This window comes from Mauremys mutica, chromosome 1 (genome assembly GCF_020497125.1).
Source record: "Mauremys mutica isolate MM-2020 ecotype Southern chromosome 1, ASM2049712v1, whole genome shotgun sequence".
In the NCBI taxonomy this organism is placed as follows: Eukaryota; Metazoa; Chordata; order Testudines; family Geoemydidae; genus Mauremys; species Mauremys mutica.
The window spans coordinates 328374979-328391211 of record NC_059072.1 but is presented as its reverse complement, the minus strand read 5'-3'; the positions used below and the strand labels follow the sequence as shown (position 1 = coordinate 328391211).

At 46.3% G+C, this 16233-nt stretch overlaps 1 protein-coding gene across 1 annotated transcript; it reads right to left on the bottom strand.

Annotated features, from left to right (window-relative positions):
- Window positions 1–8964: 8964 nt before the first annotated feature.
- LOC123371256 (vitelline membrane outer layer protein 1-like) lies at window positions 8965–15833 on the bottom strand. Its single transcript, XM_045018638.1, has 3 exons — window positions 15654–15833; window positions 11504–11607; window positions 8965–9338 (listed from the first exon to the last, which is right to left on the bottom strand). The coding sequence occupies exons 1-3, from the start codon at window positions 15816–15818 to the stop codon at window positions 9044–9046; spliced, it is 564 nt and encodes a 187-aa protein (XP_044874573.1). The 5' UTR covers window positions 15819–15833; the 3' UTR covers window positions 8965–9043.
- Between the last annotated feature and the right edge of the window lie 400 nt (window positions 15834–16233).

The window sequence follows — 16233 nt, the reverse complement described above, 5'->3', positions numbered from 1 at the left end:
CCACGCCCGAATCGGACTGATCAGTCATCTTCGGACGCACGGAGTCCAGTCATCAAACAAATGAGTTGTTGAGGTCTTCATCGACAATGATGGATGAACATCATCAGTTAGGCAGCCATAAGCTGGGAAGTGTATGGTTACATCCTCACATTTCAAACTAGTCACATTGAAATAAGGTGCTATTGGGCTATTAGGAATACAGTTCTGCCCTGATATTCCTATCACCTCCAGAGAAAGAAAAGAGCCTAGAAGATAGCATTCTGTGTGGCAAGAACTTACTTATCAATAGCCAAAAACTCCAAAAGGTAATAACAAAATGTTTTTAAAGTACATCAGAAGCAGGAAGCCTGCTAAACAACCAGTGGGGCCCCTTGATGATCAAAATACAAAAGGAGCGCTTAAAGACGATAAAGTCATTGCGGAGAAACTAAATGGATTCTTTGCTTCAGTCTTCACGGCTGAGGATGTTAGGGAGATTCCCAAACCTGAGCTGGCTTTTGTAGGTGACAAATCTGAGGAACTGTCACAGACTGAAGTGTCACTAGAGGAGGTTTTGGAATTAATTGATAAACTCAACATTAACAAGTCACCGGGACCAGATGGCATTCACCCAAGAGTTCTGAAAGAACTCAAATGTGAAGTTGCGGAACTATTAACTAACGTTTGTAACCTGTCCTTTAAATCGGCTTCGGTACCCAATGACTGGAAGATAGCTAATGTAACGCCAATATTTAAAAAGGGCACTAGAGGTGATCCTGGCAATTACAGACCGGTAAATCTAACGTTGGTACCAGGCAAATTAGTTGAAACAATAGTTAAGAATAAAATTGTCAGACACATAGGAAAACAAACTCTTGAGCAGTAGTCAACATGGTTTCTGTAAAGGGAAATCATGTCTTACTAATCTATTAGAGTTCTTTGAAGGGGTCAACAAACATGTGGACAAGGGGGATCCGGTGGACATAGTGTACTTAGATTTCCAGAAAGCCTTTGACAAGGTTCACCAAAGGCTCTTACATAAATTAAGCTGTCATGGGATAAAAAGGGAAGGTCCTTTCATGGATTGAGAACTAGTTAAAAGACAGGGAACAAAGGGTAGGAATTAATGGTAAATTCTCAGAATGGAGAGGGGTAACTAGTGGTGTTCCCCAAGGGTCACTCCTAGGACCAATCCTATTTAATTTATTCATAAATGATCTGGAGAAAGGGGTAAACAGTGAGGTGGCAAAGCTTGCAGATGATACTAAACTGCTGAAGATAGTTAAGACCAAAGCAGATTGTGAAGAACTTCAAAAAGATCTCACAAAACTAAGTGATTGGGCAACAAAATGACAAATGAAATTTAATGTGGATAAAAGTAAAGTAATGCATATTGGAAAAAATAACCCCAACTATACATACAATATAATGGGGGCTAATTTAGCTACAACGAGTCAGGAGAAAGATCTTCGAGTCATCGTGGATAGTTCTCTGAAGATGTCCACGCAGTGTGCAGAGGCGGTCAAAAAAGCAAACAGAATGTTAGGAATCATTAAAAAGGAGATAGAGAATAAGGGTACGTCTACACTACGGGACTATTCCAAATTTGCATAAACCGGTTTTGTAAAACAGATTGTATAAAATCGAGTGTGTGCAGCCACACTAAACACATTAAATCGGTGGTGTGCGTCCACGGTCCGAGGCTAGCATCGACTTCTGGAGCGTTGCACTGTGGGTAGCTATTCCGTAGCTATCCCATAGTTCCCGCAGCCTCCCCCGCCCCTTGGAATTTCCGGGTTGAGATCCCAGTGCCTGATGGGGCAAAAATCATTGTCGCGGGTGGTTCTGGGTAAATGTCGTCAGTCACTCCTTCCTCTGGAAAGCAATGGCAGACAAGCATTTCGCGCCTTTTTTCCCTGGATTGCCCTGGCAGATGCCATAGCATGGCAATCATGGAGCCTGTTTTGCCTTTTGTGACTGTCACCGTATGTGTACTAGATGCCGCTGACAGAGGCGATTCAGCAGCGCTACACAGCAGCATGCTTTTGCATGACAGCAGAGATGGTTACCAGCCATACTGCACCATCTACCAATCCATAAATTGGTAAAAAGATGATCATGGCTACCAGTCGTTTTGCACCATTTGCTGCTGTCATAAGTGCCCCTGGCTGCTCTTAGCCAGGGGTGCAAAAGCCAAAGTTGGGAATGACTCCCTGAGTCAATCTCTCCTTTTTGGTATCTAAAAATAGAATCAGTCCTGCCTAGAATATGGGCAAGTGTACCAGAGAACCACTGTATCAGAGAGCACAGCTGCTCTGTGTCAGATCCTGCAGAAATTATGAGCTGTATGCTATTCACAGGAGATGCTCCTGCAACAACCCCACCTGTTGATTCCGTTCTTCCCCCAGCCTTCCTGGGCTACTGTAGCATTGTCCCCCCTTGTGTGATGAAGTAATAAAGAATGCAGGAATAAGACACACTGACTTGTTAGTGAGAAATGAGTGGAAGGCACCCTCCAGCTGCTATGATAGTCCAGACAGGACATTAAGCAGTGTGTAGAAGAGGAGCCCAGCATCCCACTGCTAGTCCAGGGGCAACTGAATCTTTTCTTTACACATGAAGGGTGGGGGCTGATGGAGCTCAGCCCCCTGTTGCTATGATGAAGACAGTTACCAGCCATATTGCACCATCTACCAGGAAAAATTAGGGGCAGGCACCCTTGATTGACCTAACTGATGCTAGTCGGCATGGTTACCAGTCCTTTTGCACTGCCCCATGTGCCAATAGGCTGATGATGACGATGGGTATCAGTCTTATTGTACCATCAGCCACCCATGGCAGGGGGGGGAGCAAGGATGTTGGCGTTGAGTGCTGCAGCATCGTGTCTATCTGCAGCATTCAGTAAAGATAGGGTGACATGTAAAAGTCAAGAGAGGATTGTTTTCCCTTTCACTTCTGGGGGTGGGTGCGTAAATTGCCGAGCTATGCCCTGACCCACCGCGGACACTGTGTTTGACCCTAGAAGCATTTGGAGCTCAGCCAAGAATGCAAATACTTTTCGGAGACTGCAAGAACTGTGGGATAGCTTGAGTCCTCCAGGCCATGAGCGTCCATTTGATTCTTTGGCTTTCCGTTACGCTTGTCACGCAGCAGTGAGCTGAGTCCCTGCTATGGCATCTGTCTGGAGATTTTTTTAAAATGATTTTGAATTTTGTCTTCTGTAACGGAGCGCTGATAGAACAGATTTGCCTGCCCTTACAGCAATCACATCCGCATGGTCCATGCTGGAGTTCTTTCTTTATTTTGATTTTTAACTGCCTCGCCACACGTGCTGATCGGAGCTCCACGCTGGGCAAACAGGAAATATTCAAAAGTTCGCGGGGCTTTTCCTGTCTACCTGGCCACTGCATCTGAGTTCTGATTGCTGTCCAGAGCGGTCAGTGGTGCACTGTGGGATACCACCCGGAGGCCAATACCGTCGATCTGCGGCCACACTAACCCTAATCCGATATGGTAATACCGATACTAGCGCTACTCCTCTCGTTAGGGAGGAGTACAGAAACCGGTTTAAAGAGCCCTTTATATCGATATAAAGGGCCTCTTAGTGTGGACGGGTGTGGCGTTAAATTGGTTTTACGCTCCTAAAACCGGTTTAAACGCCTAGTGTAGACCAGGCCTAAGACTGAGAATATAGTATTGCCCTTATATAAATCCATGGTACACCCACATCTCGAATACTGTGTACAGATGTGGTCTCCTCACCTCAAAAAAAGATATTCTAGCACTAGAAAAGGTTCAGAAAAGGGCAACTAAAATGATTAGGGGTTTAGAGAGGGTCCCATATGAGGAAAGATTAAAGAGGCTAGGACTCTTCAGCTTGGAAAAGAGAAGACTAAGGGGGGATATGATAGAGATATAAAATCATGAGTGATGTTGAGAAAGTGGATAAGGAAAAGTTATTTACTTATTCCCATAATACAAGAACTAGGGGTCACCAAATGAAATTAATAGGCAGCAGGTTTGAAACAAATAAAAGGAAGTTCTTCTTCACGCAGCGCACAGTCAACTTGTGGAACTCCTTACCTGAGGAGGTTGTGAAGGCTAGGACTATAGCAATGTTTAAAAGGGAACTGGATAAATTCATGGTGACTAAGTCCATAAATGGCTATTAGCCAGGATGGGTAAGAATGGTGTCCCTAGCCTCTGTTCGTCAGAGGATGGAGATGGATGGCAGGAGAGAGCTCACTTGATCATTGCCTGTTAGGTTCACTCCCTCTGGGACACCTGGCATTGGCCACTGTCGGTAGACAGATACTGGGCTAGATGGACCTTTGGTCTGACCCGGTACGGCCATTCTTATGTTCTTACACAGCTGGAAAACCCTTATGTCTATATAGATGTAGCTGTAAAATCCTCACTTCTGTATTGTTTTGTATGTTTATTTGCATGTCTCTGTCTGGTTCTGTAATTGTTTCTGTTTGCTGTATAATTAATTTTGTTGGGTGTAAACCAATGAAGGTGGTGGGATATAATTGGTTAAATAACCATGTTACAATATGTTAGAATTGGTTAGTTAAATTTCAGTAAAATAACTGGTTAAGAAATAGCTAAGCAAAACTCAGGTTTTACTATTGTCATGGTCTCACCCTCACTTGAAACTGGGGGGTTTCAAGTTGAGGACCAGCATGTATCCCCCCACCCTAAAATCCTAGGGTAGGTCCCCTTTTTGCCGCCACCACCCGGTCAATTTACGTGGGCCAGGACACCCCTGTTTTCCCCCCTCCTCTTTCCAAAGGCGTTCCCTGGGGAAACACAGATCAACTCACAGAGGGAGAAACCTTCCCGTCTCCTCCCTCCCCTCTCTGCCCGGAGGTAAGCTTGTCTCACCACCAAGAGCTAGTTTCTTAGCCCCCTCCCCCTGTATCCACAGTAGAAGGGATTTAATCAAATCTTTATAGAAATAATTTATTAAAAGGAAAACAAGAAAATACACAGTCTCTATGAATCCAAGCTAGACATTCATAGGGTATAACCTTACTAATTTCTGGAGAGAATCTTCTCTCCTTCTCAGTACAAGCAATACAGGCAGAATTAAGAATAATCAATAACAAACACACAGAATTGCAAACATAGGATTATTAGATGGGGACACAAAGTATCTCTCTAATACTCACTATCTTGACTAGAAGAAATTAGTTCAGAAAGATGGAAACTTGTAGAAGACTTGATTAAACATCTGGACCCTTGTAACTCCAAACGGCTAAGAACAACACACACAAGAACAGAGAGAAAAAGTTCCCTCCTAGGAATTTTAAATTCTCTTCCCTGATTGGTCCTCAGGTCAGGTGTTCACCAGGTACTATGTGTTAACCCTTTACAGGTGGAAACTTAACCCTTAACTAACTATTTATGACAACTATATAGTCTGCAGTCAATCAGGAAGTGGAGGGGAGGGGAATGGGAACAGGGATGGGGGAATTAAAATTATGTCTTGCTAAAGGGGAAAATGGGAACAGGGGATAGGAACAGGGACACAGGTGAGGCTCTGTGGTGTCAGAGCTGGGAAGGGGGACACTAAGGAAGGAAATTGGAATCATGCTTGCTGGAAGTTTATCCCAATAAACATCGAATTGTTTGCGCCTTTGGACTTCGGATATTGTTGCTCTCTGTTCATGCGAGAAGGACCAGGGAAGTGAGAGGGTAAAGAAATAAGCCCCCAAACACATACACACACCCCCGCCCAGCATCCCCCAACCCACAGTCCCACCACAGCCACCCAGCACCCCACACAGAATCCCCCTCCACTGGCTAGTTTCCCAATACACACAGGTTTCCCCTCCCACCCTCCCAGTGCCCTTCCTCACAGCCACAACTACACAATGCCCCACACAGACCCCCACTGTCCAGTGCCCTGACCCACACAGATCTCCCCCACTGCCCAGCACCCCCCAACAGGCCCCCACTGTTTAGCACCCCAAAACACAAACCTCCCCCACTGCCCAGCACCCTCCACATCCTCACAGCCCAGCACCCCCCACACACCTCCCAGACACTCACCATCACACCCTGCCCCCTTCCCTGGCCACACTCACCAGCCCTGCTGGGAGGTCTCTGGCTCCTAGTGTCAGAGAAGCGAGGGAAGTCTCCAGACTCTCCACAAGCTGCACCCACCACAAGCGCAAACTCCATGGCTCCCATTGGCAGGGAAAAGAACCAATGGGAGCTGCCCGAGCCACGGAGCGGGGCTTGCAGGTGTCAGCAGCACGCAGACCCCCCAACCCTAAGAGCCAGAGGGAGCTGTCGGGTGCAAAGTGGGGAGTCCCAGTGGTCTCTCTTTCAGGCAGGCAGCACTCTCAGCTTCCATCTCTCAACTTTGACAGCACTTCTGTCTCAATAGTCTCATTTCTTTCAAGCAAGCAAACAGCAGCAAGACAAAGAACAATACAGCATCAAGAAGGAACAATCACTGATTCTGCCACATCATAATATCACCAACACTTCAACAGCAAAGCACTGCCAAGGAATTAGATTTACCCTGGTGATGATTTTAACAGGATATTGAAATGGTTTAAACTATATCCTCCTGGAAAGGGGCAAAAGTTAAATGGAGAAAAATAGCAAATGACACTTGAAATTAATGTTAAGACCACACTGTTACCTATTTATAAACTGTTTGTTATCCATTATGAACTAAACAGGCAACACCTACCCCTTAAACAAAAAGCCCTTTGCCCATCTAGTCATCTAGGATTCATTAGAACAGAACTAGCTGTTAATTTTACAACTGATTTGTTTGATCTTGACTTTCCTAGAGAACACCACCACCACCAGAAGCGGGCCTATGAAGACATAATCTCTATTAAAAGCTGTCCATGGAGAGGCATACCTGTGAACTGCTGGGTCATGGGTGGCCTACCTAGTAAGGGGAGCAGACCTCACTTGGTGATTGTGGTGGCAATTCAGATAATGACAAGCATGGAATCAGGCACCAATCCAAAGGTGAAGCTGGTGTCAGAGTCAAGGGACCAAGCTGAAGGTCAGCACCCAAAGGGTAAATTGGAGTCAGTCAGAGATATAGCCAAGAGTCCATCGGAGCCAGGAGTTAAGAACCAGAATAGAGCAGGTTGGCTGGGACTGGAGCAGGGCGTGGCACAATGGCTGGAGTAGAAAGCAGCTGTAAGTACAGATGTAATACATGTAGAGCAGCTGCTGCAAGGCTCAAGTAGCAGCCAGTTGGTTCCCCTGCCCAATCAGGCAGTACAAACATTTGGAGAGGGCTCAGTGGGTCCAGCTGAGCTTGCTGGGTTGCCTAGCGATCTGTCTGAGGAGCCAGCTGTGCCCCAACAAGATCAAAGAGATTGTAATGGAAATAACCCTTGTTTATTCTTTCTCCTTTTTTTTCACTGATTTTGTTTTTCTTTCATGATGAAACAGGCATAGTTCACAACAGTGATTATTTGGCCTGTTTCAAACCCTGGTGTCCCCTAAAGCACAGCAAGGAACACCAGGTGACTAAAATAGTGGGAGTCACTTTCCTGAATGGGTGTTAAGAGAGACAATTATTAAGATTGGGCCCCTAATGAAGAGGAACTCCGTTAGTCTGGAGTTCCTTGTGAAAGTGCTGAAGAGGATTGGTCACAGCCCTTGAAAGGAACCCTGTGCCAAAGCATATTATGTAATGTCAAAAATGCTTCTCTGGATCTTAGGCTCCATTTAATAAAAGAAAAGATTTAATTCAAAATGTATTGGACACCGCAGAGATTGCCCAAGATAAAGGCCTTACCCTCTGATGTTAGTTGGCCCTATAACAAAGAAAAAGGAACCCAGGTGCAGGTGCTGTGGGACTGTCCAGTATCCGGTAGCTGTGGATAGAAAATAATGCTTGGCTTTATCAGTCAAACCTCAGCTGAAAATTGCATCCAAAGATATTTACCTGCCAAGCTGGTTTAACTGGGCCACAAAAGCTTTGGTTCTTAAAGGCTCCAATGATTATCAAGTGCATACGTTTTACAAAAATGGTTGGTCAGGCTTATGCCCATAACAGAGCAGTGGCATGAGGACATGGCTGAGTAAGAGCCAAAGAAAGAATAGGATATTGCTACTGTTAGTATATAGGCTTGTTTGTCAGCCTAAGATAGAATTTTGGGTTTGACTTTTTGATACTCTTGTATCTTATCCTAGCGTTAATTGAAATTAACCCGAATAAGTATAGCATTGCCTGCACTTCAGACTTCTGGTCTTCTGTTTTTTGTCTGAATGACAAGAACCAGGGAATGCGGGGGGAAGGGAAAGTCCTCCAACAGCCACAGAGATCAATTATATGAAGTCGAAGAAATTTGGACCCTGTTTCTAGATACATGTGGATTAAAAATGTTCAGATAATTCAAATAATGCCATGCTTCCATTCAACCTTACCCCTCTGCTTTTTTACTCACCCCCAATGCCGTTCCTCTCTCTATTCATGTATACCTTCTCTTATTGTATTACTGTTACTCACACCCTAACATGTTATGTCTATGTAGCATTGCCTGGATTTGTTGTGTTTGGTGTTGCAACTTTAACAAGTTGTAAAATTGTGTAATTGCATAATTTTATTGGCGATCCTGTGAAGCATGCCATATTTGGAAACACACACAGCTGTAAATCATTTACCTTTTTGAATCTTTCATTGTCTATTTCTTTACAAAAATCAGTCTCACACACACAAGATTTGACCCCAGTCATTTCTTGGTTCTCTGAACAACAAATTTTAACAATTTTTAGAAAAAAATTACTTGGTTCCCAACATCTTAAAAAACCCCTTTCTACCCACTATGGCCTTGCCTCCCTTCTCCGTCCTTATCTGAGACATTATCTCTCCCCTTCCATGCTCCTCCCTGTCTCCTCTCCTCCTGGCTCTCCTTACAATCCAGCGTTCCCTTGTAGATGTGGAGATGGCACATGATCACATGTCTAATTTGGATCAATAAGACAGACACCTTCCTGTTCAAAAGCAGAGCTAAATTTTAATGATGTTTAATGGGCAGGTGCTGGAGTTGGGGGTTGGGCAGGGACGGGTGCTTGTTTAGTTGCAGCAGAAGAACCTCACATCATTGAGTGTTGTATCATCGTCCAGGCCCTGGAAAAACTCCAACTTCGTCTGGATCCCACAAATGCCTCCAGAGCTGCAGCGATTGCTCCATGGGCTAAAATCACCCCAGGAAAGTGAGGTGCCCATCAGCCCGGTCCCATCTGAGCATGTGAACTGGATGTTGTTGGCCGCCGTGTTATCACCCCATGCCTGGGGCGGTTCTACTCTCAGTGAGAAGGAGATCAGGTTGCTGTTGGGGCACCTTTGGACCCCAGTCCAATCGCCCCACCTGCCAGAGAAGAAAATAATTACCTGAGACTTACTCAGGATCTGCTACCCACCACTGGGCACCAGTCATCCTAGCTACTGTGCGCCAAGCCCAGTGTTCATAGGACACACAGCAGTGACCTGAAAACAGGCCTGGAAGGACCTGGGGCATTTTGTTTTCTTTTTCTTGGGTAGTGTTTTTTCTTGCTTGTATTTAACCTTAGAAATCTCAGAAGTGGCAAGCCTGGTCTTCCTTGGTTTTGCTGGAGGACTCCCTGGGGACTTATGAGATGAGCCTTGAGTGATAATTTGGGGAAATGTGTGTAGAACTTATCAGGTCTGGTTGATATTACTGAGTTATGATGAAATGTTACTATGAAAAACTGCTGTATCATAACTGTCTCTCTGTATGTGCATCCACCACTGCTGAGAGGACACACACCAAATATTCTCCAGACTGAAGACAATGGGGAGCTACTTAATGTTAATGACAATGCTTTGACCTTGCCAAAGTTATGCAAAAGAGCAGAGCCGCCCAGAGGATTCCGGAGGCCCGGGGTCTTCGGCGGCAGGGGGGCCCTTCCGTTCCGGGACCCGCCGCCAAAGTGCCCCGAAGACCCGCGGCGGGAGCCCCCCGCCGCCGAATTACCGCCGAAGCAGGACCCGCCGCCGAAGCGCAGCCCGGTCTTCGGCGGTAATTCGGTGGCGGGGGGGGTCCCCGCCGCGGGCCTTCGGGGCACTTCGGCGGCGGGTACCGGAACAGAAGGGGCCCCCCGCTGCCGAAGACCGGGCTGCGCGGCGGCGGCGGCGGGTCCCGCTTCCCCCGCCCCGGCCCCAGCCCCAGCCCCAGCCTCAGCCTCTTACCCGAGCGCGTCTCCGGCGGGGCCAGAGCTCCGTCCCGCTCAGAGCCGTGTGGTGAGGGGGCGGGGCTGGGAGCTCCACGCCGAGCGGAGGCAGCTGCCCCGCCCCCTCCCCACGCGGCTCTGAGCGGGGCGGGGCTCAGGGGCTCGGCCGGAGACTCGGCGCTTGATGCGCTGAGGCTCCAGGAGAGGGGCGGAGGCGGGAGCTCCGCTCTTCTCTTGGGGGCCCCTGCGGAGCCCGGGGCAAATTGCCCGTTTGCCCCCCCCCCGGGCGGCCCTGCAAAAGAGTAACTGCATTCCAATGCAAAAAATACTTCCTCCTCTGTCTTAGGGGAGGGGTTTTTTAAGCTGTGGAAAGTTACCAAACACAGAACAAAAAAATCAGCAAGTGTCCAGGACTCAGGAGCTATTTAAAGACGGGGAAAGAGTCAGACAGGAAGAGGAAGCAATGGGCAGGAGAGAGCAAGATCAGAGAAGATGGGGAAGGGAACTCCATGAGGGAGAAGTCCTCTGGCATGTGATACACGCTGACCCCAAATAAAACAAGGAGGGAGGACAGGATGGGATGATAGATGAAAATATTTTGTTCGAATCAGGAAGTACAAGAGATAGGGTTGATAACTAACCACATCTGAAGGATAATACGTAACTTGTATATATCAGTGTGTGAAAGAGGGGTCACAGAGGGGCTGTCTGTCTGGCCTAGGGGGAAACGTAAAGTCACGCCACTTACTGAGCCGGTCCGTTGTCATGGGCATACATGTATTAGTGTTCCTGTAGAGTCTATGGGATACTAGTACCATGCTTTGTTGACAGTAAAGCTGACCGAGTGCCTTCACCACTGGTCTATGGTCTTCTTGGGCAGTTCGATCGAGATCTGCTATACCAGCTACCTGGCCAGAGCCGGTGCAACTCACAGCCACGAACTGACAACAATGTCAATGGCAAAATCCCACTCATTCCAGTAGGGCCAGGATTTTGCCCAAAGAATATGAAAGGATGTAGCGAAAAATTCCTTTCCCCACCCCCCAATTGCTGTAGATTTCACACTGGACTCTGGGTCTGGTATCGTTTCACTGGTTCTCTCTAGTCCTTCACAGCAACTTCCAGAGCACACAAGATCTGAATTTTAACATGAAATGGCCAGCTGTGTCCATCATAAAGAAGAAGAAATAGCCAATGCCCTATTTTAATTTTCCTTTGCAGATTACCTCCAAACAGAGGGAATAGTCAGAGAAGAGACCCTGTGCAAATGGCACTGTTCATGGTTATTCTCTCTGCACTTGCAGAGCAGGAGGAATGGGAGAGAAACCAAAGAGCTACTCACGGCCCCACCATGGACTGGATGACGGAGCCGTCAGTGCAGTGCAGGCGAATGCCATTCAAAGCCGTGTCATCAAATATTATCCCGGCGCCTTGTTCAGGCTCCACCTAGGAGAGGGGTACAGGAGATGGTGGCACAGGTACAAATTGGGAGGAGAAGGGTTAGGAATCCCACCCTCAAGCCAATAAACCAGGGATTGGCAACCTTCAGCACACGGCCCCTCAGGGGAAGCCTCTGGTCAGGCAGGCTGGTTTGTTTACCTGCAGCGTCCATAGGTTCAGCTTATCGCAGCTCCCACTGGCCACGGTTCACTGTCCCAGGCCAATGGGGGCTGCAGGAAGCAGCGTCCAGCACATCCCTTGGCCCATGCCACTTCCCGCAGCCCCCATTGGCCTGGAATGGTGAACTGCAGGTAAAGAAACCGCCAGCGGCTTTCCCTGACGGGCCATGTGCCAAAGGTTGCTGATCCCTGAAATAAACCCTCCCAAATACCTGTTATTAAATTAACTGCATTTTTTAAAAGAAAGGAAAATGTCCAGCAATGCAGGTCTCTCTCTCTCTCTCTCTCTCATGCACAGGGTGTGTGTCTCTGTCTCTGTCTGCCATGCTGTATCTCCTCCCTCTATTTGTGCTGCCTTGCAGAGTGTGAGGTTATATTAACAATGTGTTAACCCTTGAGGGCTCAGCTGAGTGCTAGTTCATCATTTAGCTGTAAAAACAATGAGGAGTCCTTGTGGCACCTTAGAGACTAACAAATTTATTTGGTCATAAGCTTTCGTGGGCTAAAACTCACTTCATCAGCTGTGTTCTAGCCCATGAAAGCTTATGCCCAAATAAATTTGTTAGTTTCTAAGGTGCCACAAGGACTCCTCATTGTTTTTGCTGATACAGACTAACACGGCTACTACTCTGAAACTTGTCATTTAGCAGTAAGCCATTCCCTGGGAAATATCCCACCCTCTTCCACCCTTTGATTCCATCACCTCAACCACATTTCACAATCATTGTATGTGTATATATATAGATATAGATAGATATATAGATATATACACACGCACACACACACAGTCCTTTGTCTGGCAAAAAAAAATGTCACTGGAACTTAACCCCCCTATTTATATTAATTCTTATGGGGAAATTGGATTCACTTAACATCGTTTCACTTAAAATAGCATTTTTCAGGAACATAGCTACAACGTTAAGTGAGGAGTTACTGTTATGCCCCTTTATGTTTTCCACCTCTTTGACATCCACTCTGTCAGGCAGAGACCCTGGATCCCAGCTGGGAAGAGTGAGCAGGCTGCCCTTACCCATAACCCCCACACCGGATTTCCACTCTTGCAGCAACACACAGATTCACAGCAGTTAGAGAGGGGAGATATCCAGGCTGGATTTAACTGCAGTGGTGATGGGACTCCCACTCATTCCCTTACTCCACAGACTAACAGTTCCTTCTCTGGCAGGGAAACCTGAGGCCTAGTCTACATTAGAATAGTTTTGCTGTTCTAGCCTTACTCACAATGTCCTCCTTGTGTAGCCGTAACTGTAGTAGCAAAAAAATACTTTTGCTGGTATAGCTTATTCCAGTTTGGTGAGGAAAATATACTGGCCTGGCAGCAGCACTTTGGGCACATCTACTGGGACTTTTGCCAGCATAGAAATATTTTCAAAAAATGAAAATAAATCACATCCTTAACAGGCATAGCTCTGCTGGCAAAACTTTCTACTGGAGGCCTCCCTCAGAATGAGTTTAAAGCAAAACTTCCTTCACTCATTTTATTCCCTTCCTCCTACTCTCCCCACCCACCCCCTTTCATGTTAACACCTTTCAGGTACTTACAGACAGTGGTCACATCCCCACCTCTTACTCGCGGCTCACCCAAGCCAGACAGATTTAGCTCTTTTAGTATCACCTCCTAACTCTGCCCCTGAAGCCCCTGGCCCTCTCTGCTTTGACAGATGTTTCTGGTTGAGCCCAAGGCAAAGTCCCATTAACCCAATTGTGTTCTCATCTCCTTTCTGCCCCAGCTCTGGGGTCCCAGACATTTCCTGCTCCACATCCTTTAATAAACTCAGTGGCCCTGTATGCCAATGGCTGACCAGAGTCTAAGGAAGAGAGGATTTTGAAAAACCCAGACACAGCCTTGAGTCAAGAGAAGTTTTTGCTGAGAGCCTGGGTGATGAGTGGCCAGGAAGCTGAGGCAGTGGCAAGGAGCTGGGAAGAATTTTACCTTCAGTTCAAATCCATTTGCAAATCCATGGGGGCAAAACTCCTTTTCCCTCCATTCACCCCATGGGCCTCCATTGGATACAGTGATGGTTTCGGTGTACCTACGTGCCCCTGCATCTTGGAAGGGGGATAGATAATAATACAGGAAATACTTTCCTAATGATTCCCAACATTCTGTTAGCTTTTTGATGGCTGCTGCACATTGGATTGATCTTTTCAGAAAACTATCCACAATGATTCCAAGATTTCTTTCTTGGATGGTGGCAACTGATTTGAACCCCATTATTTTGTATAACTGGATTATGTTTTCCAATGTGTTTTATTTTGCATGTATCAACATTGATTTTCATCTGCCATTTTCTTGCCCAGTCATCCAGTTTTGTAAAAATCCCTTTGTAACTTTTTGCACCCCGTTTTAAGCTTAGCTATCTTGAGTATTTTTTTATCATCTGCAAATATTGCCATCTCACTATTTGCCCCTTTTTTCCAGATCATTTATAAATATGTTTAACAGTACTGGTCCCAGTACAGATCCCAGAACACCACTATTTACCTTTCTCTATTCTAAAGACTGACCATTTATTTGTTCCAAAACCTCCTTTAATGACATCTTAATCAGGGATAGTTCCTCAGATTAACTCTGATCACCCAGTGGCCTCACTGATTATTTAGCAGGCTTCCTGCTTTTAATGTACATTTTAAAAAATAGTAAATTAGTAGTTATTGAACCAGATGCATAGAAAAATAAAACAAACCTACCAATAAAAGTACTCAATTACCCTGTTTCAACCCTTCACAGACCAAAGAAATAGAAGAAAAAAGTCCCAAACCTGAATGTAGCCTCCGGGGTTAACTCTCCAAGGGAGGGGAAAGTTCCAAAAGAGTTTTCAAAAAGTCTAAATTCCAGTATTGGTGTAGATAATGGTACAGAGTCGATCAAAGTCCCAGCCAAAGTAAACCTGACTGTGAAAAGCTACTTGGAACCAATCCCTACGTAACCTGTCAGAGAAAAACTCAATTCTCACTTTTTGTTTGGGTGCAGCAGAGTCAGATACTTTATTATTTCTCAAGCAATTGCAACTGAGGGAGGGAGTGCCCTAGGACACAGGGTCACCCCAGTCCCGGACAGGTCTCTCAACAGGTAAACAATGACAGAAAGCATTTATACTTTTGTTACAGACAATAATAAGCAACAGCTGCATTTTGTTTATACATAGGTCATCCTGATATCTTGTTTTTCTCACTTAAGAGACTCCAGTTTACATTTCGTATTATCTACACATTATCTACACAAGGTCAAAACAACTTCTCACACAGTTCTTTTCCACTCACCTCACACAATCCTCGCTTCTACAAATCTCGCGTTATTAGGGTTACAGTGAGCCTAACTCTTGCTAACAGAGACTGTCATGCATTAAGATCCCCTACAAATCCCTGTCAGTTCTTTCTCTAGTTCCACAGACCCTTCTGCCCCTCTGAGTTGGCAGCAACAAGGGCCAGGTTCAGTATCCAGGGGTTCCGTTTCAATAACGCAAGAAAAACCGGCTCGAGCCCCCACCCAGTGACCTGGGACAATTACATACCACCCCCCCGGGCGCCTCTAGGAGGCAATACTTCCCCTCCCGCAAGCACGAAGTCTGAGTGTAGCAAAATCCTTTTAATAAAGGACGGCAACAATGTGGCATCATATTGGGGAAACACCACAAACAGGATTCATAACATAAACCATGAGCAAAAGACCCACCAAGTAAGTTTTGGCAGTGTCCTTTTTCCCTTAAGGTCTTAAGTCCAATCACCCCGAAGTCCAACAACCCAAAAGTCTCTGTCCCTGACCAGAGTTCAAAAATATATCTGCAGAGTTTTATCCCCCCCCAGCCTGGGTGGAAATGGGGGGGGCACACAGGGTGTTAAGGGGAACCTTACGTGGTCCGAGGCTGACTGCCCCGCCTCTCCGTGGAGTTCTGCTGCAGCCTTCACTACGAATGGCTCCACTCCACCAGCCGCTCCGTTCCTCCAGCCGACCCACGAGCCACTCCAGCTGTCCCTGCAAACTGCTCTGCTCACTGTTTCATGGGCCACTCCAGCCATCCCTAAAAACTGCTCCACAGGCCACTCCAACCATCCTGCAAACTGCTCCGCTCTGCCAGCTGCTTAGCAATGTATCTTCAGGCTCCCCCACTAGTTAACACAGCACTCAGCTCAATAATTTTAGCTCTTTTAGTGATTTCAGCTTGTAGGGGGGGAGCCCCAGTGCTGGTGCACCATTGGCTCAAAGTGAACTCAGCTCAGCAGTCTCTAGCTAGACTCCTAATGGAATCAAAATTAGCTCTGCTATTCAACAGTGGAGAGAGAACACAGTGAAATTGGTGCCCCTAGGCCCTCAAAAGGAGGCCCACACTACCAGATTTAAATTTTATTAGAGAATATTTAAAATAAACGATACAAAGTGTTTAAAGCGTCAGTTATTGTGTCATTGGGGGTAACATACAGGTTGTGGGGGGGA